The following is a 15,271-nucleotide window of genomic DNA, read 5'->3' as shown; positions in this document are numbered from 1 at the left end:
CTGAATCGCAAAGCTTGGAACGGAAGTCAACATGAAAACTCCTTGCTCTCTCCCCCCCCCCCCCCCCATTCTCTTTTTTTTTTCCTCTCTTTTTCTTTTGAATTCTCTACTTTTCTATAACCACATTGTTCCACCGCTTTTATGTAAATAAAACATTTTGTGTGTTTAACAAAAAATTATTTCAAAAAAAGAAGAAAATGGGATTCTATTAGCTCCATGCTACAGTTCTAAATAAAATCTAACAACAAATATGGAAACTAAATAATGGTCCACAGATTGGAAATACTCAACATAAATTCCAATCCCCAAGAAAAGGGACATTTAAGGAATATTTAAAGCTAAAAAACTAAGAGTAAAGAAACAAAGAACAGATAGAAAGGTTGGGACAGAACTTAATCTGTCCAGGGACGACCTAGCTACGGTGATCCAGGCCATGGTCATCTCAAGACTGGACTACTGTAACGCCCTCTACATTGGCCTCCCTCTGTCGGTGATTCGGAAGCTCAAGTTGGTACAAAATGCAGCTGCTCGGCTTCTTGCAGGAATCCCGATGCCACATAACCCCAATCTTACTACAGCTGCATTGGTTACCAATTGAGCACCGGATCACTTTCAAAGTGATGGTACTCACCTTTAAGGCCTTGCATGGTCTGGGGCCAATGTATCTGAGGGATCGTCTCACCCCCTACCAACCCCAGAGATCCCTCCGTTCTGAGGACCAAAATCTATTGGAAGTCCCCAGTGTCAAGACCTTGCGTCTAACGGCAACCAGACGCAGAGCCTTCACAGCAGTGGCGCCATCAGTCTGGAATGCTCTGCCACCTGAAGTTCGTGCCCTGCGGGACTTACAAGCTTTCCGCAGGGCATGCAAGACATACGACAGGCTTTTAATGTTTGATACTGTTGTTTTTAAATTGTTTTAAATTGCTTTTAAACTTTGTTAGATTTTAGCTATGTTGGAGGAAAGTGCTGAGAGTGCCTTGGACTGCGAGAAGATCCAACCAGTCCATCCTCCAGGAAATAAAGCCCGACTGCTCACTGGAGGGAAAGATACTAGAGACAACGTTGAAGTACTTTGGCCACATCATGAGGAGACAGGAAAGCCTAGAGAAGACAATTATGCTGGGGAAAGTGGAAGGCAAAAGGAAGAGGGGCCGACCAAGGGCAAGATGGATGGATGGCATCCTTGAAGTGACTGGACTGACCTTGAGGGAGCTGGGGGTGGTAACGGCCGACAGGGAGCTCTGGCGTGGGCTGGTCCATGAGGTCACGAAGAGTCGGAGACGACTGAACGAGTGAACAACAACAACAATTCTTGTAAGCTGCTCCGAGCCCCAGGGGAGTGGCAGCATATAAGTTTAAATAATAAAATAAATAAATAAAATAAAATACAAATGTAAAACGCTACTCAAAATTAGGTTTAAAACCAACGAGATGAAGAGAGAAGGAGGAAAGAAAGAAAAGGAAGAGACCAACCTTGAAGACTCCTGGAAGTCACGTAGAAGAAAAAAGAATTTATCTTGAATCTTTTCTTTTTAATCTATGCTTTACCTTTGGCTTTAAACCTCTCTCTTTTTTCCTTCCCTCATACCCTACCCCACTTCCTCCACCCGCAACCCCCGCCCAAACGCCCCTTGCCCACCCCTACACACAAACTCCTACCCCTCTTATCTACCCCCCCTTTCTTTTCTTGCTATCCCTTTCTATTTTTTCCATTCCTGTTTTTATCTTCTTCTTTTTATCGAATGTGTAACATGAAAACGTTAATAAAGATATTTTTTTTAAAAAGGGACATCAGAGATTGGAGTTACCACATTAAAGGTTAAAAAGGTAAAGTTTGTCCCCTGACATTAAGTCCAGTCGTGTCCGACTCTGGTGCTCATCTCCATTTCTAAGCCGAAGAGCGGCGTTGTCCGTAGACACCTCCAAGGTCATTAATTTCCAATGCAGGCAAATCAATGCCAAAAATTCCACTGCAAAGACTTAACTGGAGAGAGAAATCCCAAATGTCCAAGCTAGCTTCAAGAGGGAAAAGGCACAAGGGATGATATTGCAAACACACATTGGAGACTGAAACACACCAATGGACTTCAGAAGAAAATCACCCTCTGCTTTATAGACTAGCAAAGCCCTGGTCATGTAGATCATGAAAAGTTATGTTTGCCTCTTAAAGAAATGGCTGTGTCTCCCGATGTGCTTCCTGCACTCAGGACCAGAGGCTAAGACAACAGAGAGAAACAATAGTTTCCAATTGGAAAGAGGTCTGCATTTGGTGGCCCGATCTGTTTCACTTGCAAGTTGAACACATCATATGTAAATCTGGATTTGATCTGGTCAGAGATCTAGAAAAATAACATATTACACTAAATCTGCGGAAGCTAAATCTGCAAATGTGGATGGCCAACTACGAGGGGTATTTTTTAAAGTAAGGTCCGTTTTGTTGTAGACACTAGTAGTTCGCACGCATACCGCAATGAGCGCATGCGTCGTGTACCGGCATGCCTCGGGAACAACAGTGCTCAGTTTCCGCTCTGTAGCTGACCTGTACGGTTCTGTTCTGTGCTTTAAAAATGTTTAAGACTATCAATTCACCCTCCGCATGTGAGGTTCGCTCAGTGATACGGTTTTTGTCAGCAAGGAACCTGCCTGCTGCAGAAATTCATCAACAGATTTGTGAAGTGTACGGTGACACTGTTATGAGTGAAAGCAAAGTGCGTAAGTAGGTACGACAATTCAAAGATGGCCGTGACAACGTCCATGATGAGGACCGCTCTGGTCGCTCTTCTTTGATTACAGACGATGTGGTTATCGGAGCAGGCAGCAAGTTTTTATGAAGAGGGTATTTTAAAATTGGTTCAGAGGTATGATAAGTGTTTGAACAAACTTGGCAACTATGTCGAAAAATAGAGTGAAGTATGTACTCTCTGAAAATAAATTTACTTTTTTGAAATAAACTTTCGTTGTGTACTTATGTTCCAACGGACCTTACTTAAAAAATACCCCTCGTATAATTTGGTCTTTCAAATCTGCTCATTTTGAGTATTTTGACTTGTCTAAGAGACTTGTCAAGACATGCATCTTTCAAGAGTCATGGCCGCTCTTTAAAATCCTGAATTCCAAAAACTTATGTTCTCCTTGTGATACAAACAATAGAGGACTAACTTCTAGGGGAAAAAAACATACCTGTTTGTTGAGCTCTGAAGAAGGTAGAAATAGTTGTCTGTTTAGTGCATGGCAGAGGTGCTTTTGAAGGAGAAGAATAAGAAGGGAGCCGGTTCAATATTCTTAACGTTGGCTTGCCTATTAGGTTCTGGGCGGGAAAGAAATATTACTTGAAAATTCATCCATATGTCATTTAATCCAAAATCCTATGTATTAAAACTGATTTACAGGCAGTCTCCAATTTACAAACAAGACAAATTCCATAGGTTTGTGCCTAAGTTGAATTTTTTGGTAAGTTGGAACAGGCACATTTATAGGGCCAGGTTGGCACTCCTGTAGGGTTTCCTTTGCTGCCTGTTTCCGTGTTCAGAAGATTTCACGCACTTTCTGTCCCTATGATAATTGGGTTTTGGAAAATGTGGCTTGTGGAAACAGATTGGAGAGAAAGCTTCATTGAAGAGCCCTTTTCCTCATGATGATAACTCTTCCAGGATTGGATTTCCCTTCTGAGCAGTAGATTTTTCTCACTTCCTGTTGGCTCACCTTCGCTCTTAACAATGAGTTGTTTGTATTGTCGAAGGCTTTCATGATCGGAATCACTGGGCTGTTGTAGGTTTTTTCGGGCTATATGGCTATGTTCTAGAGCAGTGTTTCTCAACCTGGGGGTCGGGACCCCTGGAGAGGTCGCGAGGGGGTGTCAGAGGGGTTGCCAAAGACCATCAGAAAACACAGTATTTTCTGTTGGTCATGGAGGTTCTGTGTGGGATGTTTGTCCCAATTCAATCGTTGGTAGGGTTCGGATTGCTCTTTGATTGTATGCAAACAATAAATCCCAGCAACTACAACTCCCAAATGTCAAGGTCTATTTCCCCCAAACTCCACCAGTGTTCACATTTGGGCATGTTGACTATTCGTGTCAAGTTTGGTCCAGATCCATCATTGAGTCCCCAGTGCTCTCTGAATGTAGGTGAACTACAACTCCCAAACTCAAAGTCAATGCCCACCAAACCCTTCCAATCTGTCTACCAAGTTTGGTTCAATTCCATCGTTGGTAGCGTATTCTTTGATTGTAGGTGAACCATAAATCCCAATAACTACAACTCCCAAATGTCAAGGTCTGTTTTGCCCAAACTCCACCAGTGCTCACATTTGAGCATATGGAGTAATGTGCCAAGTTTGGTCCAGATCCATCACTGTTTGAGTCCAGAGTGCTCTCTGGATGTAAGTGAACTACAATTCCAAAACGCAAGATCAATGCCCACCAAACCCTTCCAGTATTTTCTGTTCCAGTATTTTCTGAAATCTATTCCAGACTTTCTGTATATATTTCAGATTTCAATATTAATGTCAAAAATATGTAGTATGATTTTACACAGGATTTGTGCTACATTAGAACAGGCAAGACAAATATCACTTAAGTAAAATAAACATTAAATATTAAATAACCAGAAAAATAAAATAAGGTGTAAACACTAAACTAATCTGGGAATCTGCTATTGCAACACATCCAATGAAGTGGTTTAAAACCTGTTGGTCATGGGAGTTCTGTGTGCCAAGTTTGGTTCAATTCCATCATTGGTGGAGTTCAGAATGCTCTGTGATTGTAGGTCAACTATAAATCCCAGCAACTACAACTCCCAAACGACAAAATCAGTACCCTCCAACCTCACCTGTATTCAAATTTGGACGTATGGGTTATTTGTGCCAAATTTGGTCCAGTGAATGAAAATACATCCTGCACATCAGATATTGACATTACGATTTATAGGTAGGTTTTATAGTTCACTTACAATCAAAGAGCATTCTGAACTCCAACAATGGAATTGAACCATACTTGGCACACAGAACTCCCACGACCAGTTTGGTTCAATTCCATCATTGGAGTTCGGAATGCTCTTTGATTGTAGCTGAACTATAAATCCCAGCAACTACAACTCCCACAGGACAAAATCAATCCTCCCCCCAATCCCACCAGCATTGGGATTTGTGCCCAGTTTGGTCCAGTGAATGAAAATACATCCTACATACCAGATATTTACATTACTATTCATAACAGCAGCAAAATGATAGTTATGAAGTAGCAACGAAACGAATGTTATGGTTGGGGGTCACCATAACATGAGGAAGCGTATTAAGGGATTGTGGCATTAGGAAGGTTGAGAACAACTGTTCTAGAGGCATTCTCTCCTGATGTTTCGCCTGCATCTATGGCAAGCATCCTCAGAGGTAGTGAGGTCACTACCTCTGAGATGCTTGCCATAGATGCAGGCGAAACTTCAGGAGAGAGTGCCTCTAGAACAGTGGTTCTCAACCTGTGGGTCCCCAGATGTTTTGGCCTACAAGTCCCAGAAATCTTAGCCAGTTTACCAGCTGTTAGGATTTCTGGGAGTTGAAGGCCAAAACATCTGGGGACCCACAGGTTGAGAACCAGTGCTCTAGAACATGGCCATATAGCCCGAAAAAACTTACAACAACCCGATGAGTTGTTTGTAAGTTGGGTGTTTGTATTTTAATTTATCTTAAATCCACAAGAACAACAAGATTATTTACTTATTTACGACACTTGCTTGGGCTTGAAGTGTACAAAATAACAACCTTCAATTGAAGATTTCGTCTATGAAATTCAGCAACAAAAGAGTCACTAATAGGCAGGTTAGTTAAAGAATTCCCCCTCCCGCTCACTTATCTTAGTTCATGGCACCCCACGCAAGTTAAATAATATCAAGACCAACAAAAGAAACTGACTAAAGGATGAGCAAAAATGTCACTAAGCAGGTAAGTTAAATAATTAGTTTTGGGGTTATTAAATACAGTTATATATTACAATTATGCATTTTTCAGGGATGTGTTATTGCCCCAACTTTATTCTCCATCTTCATTGCTATGATACTTCACCTTGTTGATGGGAAGCTTCCCACCGGAGTGGAAGTCATCTATCGGACCGATGGCAAGCTGTTTAACCTCAGCAGACTGAAAGCCAAAACCAAGGTTACAACAACATCTGTTATAGAACTCCAGTATGCTGATGACAACCTCGTCTGTGCGCATTCAGAAGAAGATCTACAAGCCACTCTAAACACCTTTGCAGAAGCATACGAGAAGCTCAGCCTGTCATTGAACATTGAAAAAACCAAGGTGCTTTTCCAGCAGTCACCAGCCATCCCCTCTCCAATGCCAGAGATACAGCTTAATGGTGTAACATTAGAAAATGTTGATCATTTCAGCTACCTTGGCAGCTACCTCTCCACCAAAGTCAACATCGACGCCGAAATACAACACCGCCTGAGCTCTGCAAACGCAGCATTTTTCCGAATGAAGCAGAGAGTGTTTGAGGACCGGGACATCCGTAGGGATACCAAGGTGCTTGTTTATAAAGCTATTGTCCTCCCAACCCTGCTATATGCCTGTGAGACGTAGACTGTCTACAGACGTCACATGCAACTCCTGGAACGATTCCATCAGCGCTGCCTCCGGAAAATCCTGCAAATCTCTTGGGAAGACAAGCGGACAAACGTCAGCGTGCTGGAAGAAGCAAAGACCACCAGCATTGAAGCGATGGTCCTCCGCCACCAACTCCGCTGGACCGGCCATGTTGTCCGGATGCCCGACCACCGTCTCCCAAAGCAGTTGCTCTACTTCGAACTCAAGAACGGAAAACGGAACGTTGGTGGACAGGAAAAGAGATTTAAAGATGGGCTCAAAGCCAACCTTAAAAACTCTGGCATAGACAGTGAGAACTGGGAAGCCCTGGCCCTTGACCGCTCCAGCTGGAGGTCAGCTGTGACCAGCAGTGCTGCAGAATTTGAGGAGGCACGAGTGGAGGGTGAAAAAGAGAAACGTGCCAAGAGGAAGGCGCGTCAAGCCAACCCCAGCCGAGACCGCCTTCTACCTGGAAACCAATGCCCTCACTGCGGAAGAAGATGCAGAGCAAGAATAGGGCTCCACAGCCACATACGGACCCACAAGAATACTGGAAGACAATCATCCTCGGAAAGCGAGGGATCGCCTAAGAAGAATGCATTTTTGTTATCTAAACTATAAATATTGCAAAATTATGGGTTTTTTCCTCAAAGTGGCGCCCCATCCTAGTTATGCTCGGGGTTTTTTTGGCGAATTTTGACACACCAAGCTCAAAAGGTTGCCCATCACTGACTTACAGTGTTGCTAAGTTTTGTGCTGCAGCATTTAAAATTAGACGTGATGACTGACCCCGCAAGGCAACACCCTGTTGGGAATGTAGTTAGAGCAACACGTTACAGCTGAAATGCTACTAGACTTGTAATGTGTCCCTCCCATCCCCTCTAGTGCCCCCCACCCAGTGCTTTGACCACTCCTATCAGTCTGCCCCCCCCCCCCCCCCTGGTTCCATACCTGTTACATTAACCTGTGTTAATTTTCTAATCTGTTTTTTTTTTTTTAATAACTGCTTCACTGGGGAGTTGTGCTTCCCCTTCTCACTTTGTGCTGGTCAGCGACTGTAATAAAGTTTTGTATTTATTATTATTTATTATTATTATTATTATTATTATTATTAACTTTGTTTGTACCCCGCTAGCATCTCCTGAAGGACTCGATGCGGCTTACAAAGGCCAAGGCCACAAAATACAACACAAACAATATAACACCAAAAGCAAAATTAAAAACAGTTAAAGCAATATTAACGACATGCAATAGACAGTATATCAAGACACAATAAAAACTGGGCCGGGCCAGAGTAATGGGTACAGGATTAAAAGTGCTGATGTGGCAGGTGGTATACGAGGATTATAGGGCAAGTGCAGTGTGCGGTGTGCAATAATCTTAGTTCTACTAAAAGTGCTTCGAGGACTTGTTATTGGAGATTTCCTATTCTGGAAAGGCACATCGGAACAGCCAGGTCTTCAAGTTCTTTCTAAAGACTGCCAATGTAGGGGCCTGTCTAAGATCTTTGGGGAGGGTGTTCCAGAGTCGGGGGGCCACCACAGAGAAGGCCCTGTCTCGTGTCCCCACCAGCCGCGCTTGTGACGCAGGTGGAATCACGAGCAGGGCCTCACCAGATGACTGAAGTGAACGTGTGGGTTCATAGATGGAGATGCGGTCACTCACTTAGGCAGGTCCCAAACCGTTTAGGGCTTTGTAGGTAAGCACCTGCACCTTGAATTGGGCTCGGAAAATAAATGGCAGCCAGTGGAGCTCCTTGAACAGGAGGGTTGACCTCTCTCTGTAAGGAGCCCCAGTTAGCATCCTGGCTGCTGCCCGTTGGACCAGTTGGAATTTCCGAGCCGTTTTCAAGGGCAGCCCCACGTAGAGCGCATTACAGTAATCCAATCTAGAGGTGACCAAGGCATGGACCACCCCGGCCAGATCAGCCTTCGCGAGGTATGGTCGCAGTTGGCGCACGAGTCTCAATTGTGCAAAAGCCCTCCCGGACACCGCCGATGCCTGAGCCTCAAGCGTGAGCGATGAATCCAAGAGGACTCCCAAACTGCAGACCTGTGCTTTCAAGGGGAGTGTAACCCCGTCCAACACAGGTTGCCACCCTATACCCCGATCCGGTTTGCAATCGACCAGGAGGACCTCTGTCTTGTCGGGATTGATGTAGTACAATATAGTATTTGCATTAAATGGCCAATTGCAACATTCACACTTGCCTCCCAACAGCACATGGTGATCATTCATTGGCACGGATGAATGATCGACATGTGCTCTTTCTCCTGCAGGCCTCAGGCCCTCAAAACAGGCCAGTCTCATGTCTATGGAGAAACCCGTCTATCTCACCCATGCCATGTCCTCCAGTGTGACTTTGCTGCAGGCAAGGAGCATATGCCTTTTTAGGCCCCCAGCGTATCTATTTATTTACTTACTTACTATTTTATGCACCGCCCTCTCCCACCCCGAAGGGGACTCAGAGCGGCTTACAAGTTATATGTACCTTATATACAATATATTATATAATTAGCATAGTACAATATTAATATTATATATTACTATATTGTACTACACCACTGTAATGCAATGTTATCTATCTATATAAATAAAAATGTAATGTTCGTTTGTGGGATTAACAGAACTCAAAAACCACTGGACGAATTGATACCAAATTTGGACACAAGACACTTAACAACCCAATGTATATCCTTCACTCAAAAACAAAATTGATTTTGTCATTTGGGAGTTGTGGTTGCTGGGATTTATAGTTCACCTACAATCAAAGAGCATTCTGAACCCCACCAACGTTGGAATTGAACCAAATTGGCAAACAGTTCTCCTATGACCAACTGAAAATACTGGAAGGGTTTGGTGGGCAGTGTCCTTTGGTTTTGGAGTTGTAGTTCACCTACATCCAGAGATCACTGTGGACTCAAACAATGATGGATCTGGACCAAACTCTCCACGAATACTCAATACGCCCAAATGTGAACACTGGTGGAGTTTGGGGAAAATAGAATCTTGACATTTGGGAGTTGTAGTTGCTGGGATTTATAGTTCACCTACAATCACAGAGCATTCTGAACCCCACCAACGATAGAAGTGGGCCAAACCTCCCACACAGAAACCCCATGTGAGCCACAGCAACGCCTGGCAGGGGATGGCTAGTCTATATAAATAAAAATGTAATGTTCGTTTGTGCTATTCACAGAACTCAGAAACCACTGGGGCAATTGACACCAAATTTGGACACTATGTCCCTTACAACCCAATGCATGTTCTCCACTCAAAAAACCAATGAAAACCAAAAGCAGAAAGGACTTCTAAACTGCATGTTCACAAAGGGGAAACTGCATGTCTACCGAAACCCATGGCCACACACCCCTCCTCTTCCTCCTTTCCTTCTTTCCCTCCTTCCCTTCCTTCCTGTCCCTCCTTCCTTTTTCCTTTCCTTCTTTTCCTTCCTCCCTCCCTCCCTTTCCTCCTCCTTTCCCTTTCTTCATTTCCTTCCCCTTCATTTCCTTCCTTCCCTCCTTTCTTCATTACCCTTCTTTCTTTCCCTCCTTCCTCCCTCCCTTCCTGTCCCTCCATCTTTCTTTGCCTTCCTTCCCTTCTTTCCCTCCCTCCCTTTTTCCTTCCTTCCTTCCTGTCCCTCCTGTCCCTCCTTCCTTCCTTCCTTCCTTCCTTCCTTCCTTCCTTTCTTTCTTTCTATGTAAGATATAAATACAATATTAAATGAAAGGGACAGACAAGAAGTAATGAGAGAAGGAAAGAAAGAGGGAAGGAGAGAAAGAGGAAGGGAAAGAAGGAAAGAAAGAAAGATAGAGAAGCAAAGAAGGAGAGAAGGAATTAAAAAAGTAAAAGAAAAAAGAGAGGGAAGGAAGGAGAGAAAGAACGAAAGGGAAGGAAGGAAGGAATCAAAGAGCAAAGAAAGGGAGGAAAGAAACAGGTAGAGATGGAAGAAAGATGAGAGATAGGGAAAGAAAAAAAAGGAAGGGAGGAGAGAAAGAGGGAGGGGAGGTTGGCCACAGCAACGCGTGGCGGGTACAGCTAGTATATAAATAAAAATGTAATGTCAGTTTGTGGGATTAACATAACTCAAAAACCACTGGACGAATTGACACCAAATTTGGACACAATACACCTAACAGTCTAATTAGTGTCTATCACCCCTAAACACACGCACACACACACAACCCCAGCTGAGCAGACTTAAAACCCGCAAAAATACACCATATATACATATACACATACACTTATACATATGCACACATTCATAAACACACACACATATATATGCACAAACACACACAAATATACACATATACACACACAAATATATACACACACATATACATACACAAATGTATACATATACACATGCACACATACATGCATACACATATATACACACAAATATGCATGTAGACAAGCACACACATATACACAATATGCATGTACACATATAAACACACAAATACATATATCATATCACATCCGAGATGCTCTAGGCGATTTACAAGCTAAATTGTAAAAGATAAAAAATACATACATACAGAAATTAATGATTAACATAGATCAAATGCTCTAGTGAAAAGCCAGGTCTTAAGTGTTAGAGTAAAAGGCCCTAAGTCACGTATGGCTCTCATATAGGGAGGCAAGGAATTCCATAAGGCAGGGGCAGAAATACAAAAATACAAAAAAAATACATAAATACAAAAATTTATACTCATATACCCCCCCCCCACACACACACATATATATATATATATATATATATATATATATATATATATATGCAAACATACATATATACACATATACACAAATATATACACACACATACAAACACAAAACACATATACACAGACTGGACCACAGCAATGCGTGGCAGGGGATGGTTAGTAATAAAATAAATAGGAAGAGTCCTTCAGGATACAAGCAGTCCCTAAGTTACAGACATCTGAGTTACAAACAACAGGAAGTAAGAGAGAGGAAATCTACTCCTGGAAGAGTTATTATCATGGGGAAAAGAGGTCTCCACTGAAGCTTTATCATCAATCCTTGTTTCCACAACAAGCCAATTTTCCCAAAATCCCATTTTTCCAGGGAAAGAAAGTGAGATGAATCTCCTGGATGGGGCACAGACAGAAAAGCAAACCCCACAGCGGTGTTAACCCTTCCCTATGCTATATTTGGCTGGAGTTACACTTAAAAATGTACCTGTTCCAACATACATACAAATTCAACATAAGAACAACTTGGGGACTGTTTGTATCTGCCTACAGAACAGAAGGACCACAGCTGTGAATTGCTGTCTATCTCAAAATTTGGAGCTTTGCAAAGAATGCCATACTATTTTTTCAATTCCAAGATGGACTCCCCCCCCCCCCCCCCATATAAACCTCTAAAAATGGGGTGCGTCTTAGAATTGCAGGTGTGACTTATGTATTTGTGTTGGTGATGGTGGTCCTGAAATTAGGGTACGTCTTACAATCGACGGCGTCTTGCAATGGATGGAATATAATCATTTTTCCTCAATCTTATGAGAAGTGTGAAGTTTTTAAAATATTTTTTTTCTAACCCTGTTAGTCCATTACCTGTAATTTGCATCTTTTGAGTGCTGATGCATCCAGCCAGACACCACAAGACTCATGCTGTTTCTCAGTTGGGGTTCGGCTCTTTCTTTTCATCAGGCAACAGTTCTTCTGAGTTCAAATAACGGGATTTTCTACAGTCAGGAGGAGAAAAAGGTGAGAGGTTTAACTCAAGGACCCTCCCCTCTGTATTCATGATATTAGAACAGCGATTCTCAACCTGGGGGCTTCAGAAGGATCGCCGAAGACCATCAGAAAACACGTATTTCTGATGGTCCTAGGATCCTTTTTGGCAGAGAAGGCTGAAGATCTTTCCGCTTGTCCTTCTCTTCCTTTTTGGAAACAGACAGTGAATCCTCCCACCAAAATTGAGCCTAATTTGGTTCAGATCCATCGCTGTTGGGTTCACAACACTCCTCGGACTAAGATTAACTACATTTCCCCTAAATCACTGTCAATTCTTTCCAAATCCCTCCAATATTATCTGTTGTTCATGGGAGTTCTGTGTGGGAATTTTGCCCGCTTCTATCATTGATGGGATTCAAAGGGTTCTTTGATTGTAGGTGAACTATAAATCCCAGCAGCTACAACTTCCAAATGGCAAGGCCTATTTTCCCTAAACTCTACTGGTGTTCACATTTGGGCATATTGAGTATTCATGCCAAGTTTGGTCCAGATCCATCATTGTTTGAGTTCACAATGCTCTCCGGATGTAGATGAACTACAACTCCAACACTCAAGGTCAATGCCCACCAAAACCTTCTAAGTATTTTCTGTTGGTCATGGGAATTTTGTGTACCAAGTTTGGTTAAATTCCATCATTGGTGGAGCTCAGAATGCTCTTTGATTGTAGGTGAACTATAAATCCCAGCAACTACAACTTCCAAACGAGAAGATCAACTCCCCCCCCCCTTTTTTTTTTTGTCGTGTCAGGAGCAAATCGCTTCTGGTGTGAGAGAATTGGCCATCTGCAAGGATGTTGCCCAGGGGACGCCTGGATGATTTGATGTTTTTTTATCATCCTTGTGGGAGGCCTCTTTCATGTCCCCGCATGAGGAGCTGGAGCTGATAGAGGGAGCTCATCCCTCTCCCCAGATTTGAACCTGCGACCTGTCGGTCTCAGTCCTGCCAGCACAGGGGTTTAACCCACTGCGCCACCGGGGACTCCTAACCCCTCCCCCTAACCCCACCAGTATTCAAATTTGGCATATCTGGTATTTGTGCCAAATTTGGTCCAGTGAATGGAAATACATCCTGCATATTATTTACATTACGATTCATAACAGTAGTAAAATTACAGGTATGGAGTAGCAACAAAAATAATTTTATGATTGGGGATCACCACAACATGAGGAACTGTATTAAGGGGTCATGGCATGAAGAAGGTTTATAGGTTTGTACAAAGTTGTGTGTGCAATGGAGAGCAGGGGAGCATAGACTGGGAATGATCAATGTAGCCATGCAATTGTATCGTGCTAATTAAAAATAAAAGCAGCTTTGGGAGGTAAAAGAAATAAAATAAATATAACCATTTTGCAGATAAAATCTTTCGCATAAGAGGCAACTCCGACGCTGTCGTTGGAGCAGAAGTACGTAATGAGGTGTCCAGCAGCTCTGTGAGTGGGGTGACATTGCGGTCCCTTCTATCTTATCTTTTATATATATATATATATATATATATATATATATATATATATATATATAAATGCTCTGTGCATAATGAGTTCCTTAAAAACAAAAGAACCAATGAACGAAATCACACCAAATTTGGCAACAAAACGTCTCACAACACAAGGAGTGACCATCACTCAAAAAATTATGATTTTGTCACTTGGGAGTTGTAGTTGCTGGGATTTATAGTTCACCTACAATCAAAGAGCATTCTGAACTCCACCAACGATGGGATTGAACCAAACTTGGCACACAGTTTTCCCATAACCAACAGAAAATACTGGAATGGTTTGGTGGGCAGTGTCCTTTGGTTTTGGAGTTGTAGTTCACCTACATCCAGAGATCACTGTGGACTCAAACAGTGATGGATCTGGACCAAACTCTACACAAATACTCAATATGCTCAAATGTGAATACTGGGGGATTTTGGGGGGAAATAGCATTTTGACATTTGGGAGTTGTAGTTGCTGGGATTTATAGTTCATATACAATCAAAGAGCATTCTGAACCCCACCAACGATGGAATTGAACCAAACTTGGCACACAGTTCTCCCATGACCAATAGAAAATACTGGGAGGGTTTGGTGGGCTGGTGGATTTTGGGGGGAAATAGCAGTTTGTCATTTGGGAGTTGTAGTTGCTGGAATTTATAGTTCATATACAATCAAAGAGCATTCTGAACCCCATCAACGATAGAATTAAACTACACCTCCCACACAGAACCCCTATATGGGCCACAGCAATGCGTGGCAGGGGACAGCTAGTACTGCTATATAATCCAGATTATCAAATCAGATAATCCACGTTATCTGCTTTCAAGTGGATTATATGAGTCTACACTGCCCTATAATCCAGTCCAAAGCAGATAATACGGATTATATATGGCAGTGTAGAAGGGGCCTGGGACTGGATCTACACTGGACAATTAATGCAGTTTGGCACCGCTTTAACTGCCATGGCTCAATGCTATGGAATCATGGGAGTTCCAGTATTCTCTGCCAAAGAGTGTCAAGTTACAGCTCCCAAGATTCCCTAGCACTGAGCCATGGCAGTGAAAGTGGTGCCAAACTGCGTTAATTCTACAGTGCAGATGCACCATGGGTCTCCCCCGTTGTGCTGCAAACATCCCAAGCGTGGCTCCTCCGATTCAGACTTCAACTCCCAGAAGCCCCAGCCAGTTTGGCCAACAGCCAGGAATTCTGGGAGTTGAAGTCCGAAAAGACCAATGCTGTAACCTTAACCCCACACTCTCTCTCTGCCTTAAGCCAAGTTGTAATCGCATTCACTATCTTCCTCTCTTAGATCAATAAGGGAAGACCAAAACTCTGAAAACCTACTTGCCTTCCAGCGCGGCTGCCTTTCCAAAGGAAGAGATTTCAAGCTTCCCGCCTTTCTTCCTAGGAAAGGACCAATGGGAGGAGAGGGATCCGATT

General features: G+C 42.9%; 1 protein-coding gene across 3 annotated transcripts in view; it reads right to left on the bottom strand.

Annotated features, from left to right (window-relative positions):
• Nucleotides 1–15,271, bottom strand: part of AUNIP (aurora kinase A and ninein interacting protein) — a 21,527-nt gene extending 6,256 nt beyond the window's left edge. The window contains exons 1-3 of one of the 3 annotated variants that reach the window (XM_060784451.2): nt 15,180–15,271; nt 12,171–12,301; nt 3,184–3,310 (exon numbers count right to left, since the gene is read on the bottom strand). In XM_060784451.2, the coding sequence (XP_060640434.2) occupies nt 3,184–3,310; nt 12,171–12,263 (220 nt within the window). In that variant the 5' untranslated portion in view covers nt 12,264–12,301; nt 15,180–15,271. Of the gene's footprint in view, nt 1–3,183; nt 3,311–12,170; nt 12,302–15,175 lie in introns of those variants that run through there. The other 2 variants (XM_067460541.1, XM_067460542.1) reach the window with 2 other exon arrangements.

The sequence above is a fragment of the Anolis sagrei genome, chromosome X, assembly GCF_037176765.1.
Source record: "Anolis sagrei isolate rAnoSag1 chromosome X, rAnoSag1.mat, whole genome shotgun sequence".
Lineage (NCBI taxonomy): Eukaryota > Metazoa > Chordata > Lepidosauria > Squamata > Dactyloidae > Anolis > Anolis sagrei.
Note: the sequence above shows the minus strand (reverse complement) of the source record. Positions and strands in the feature narration are given on the sequence as shown.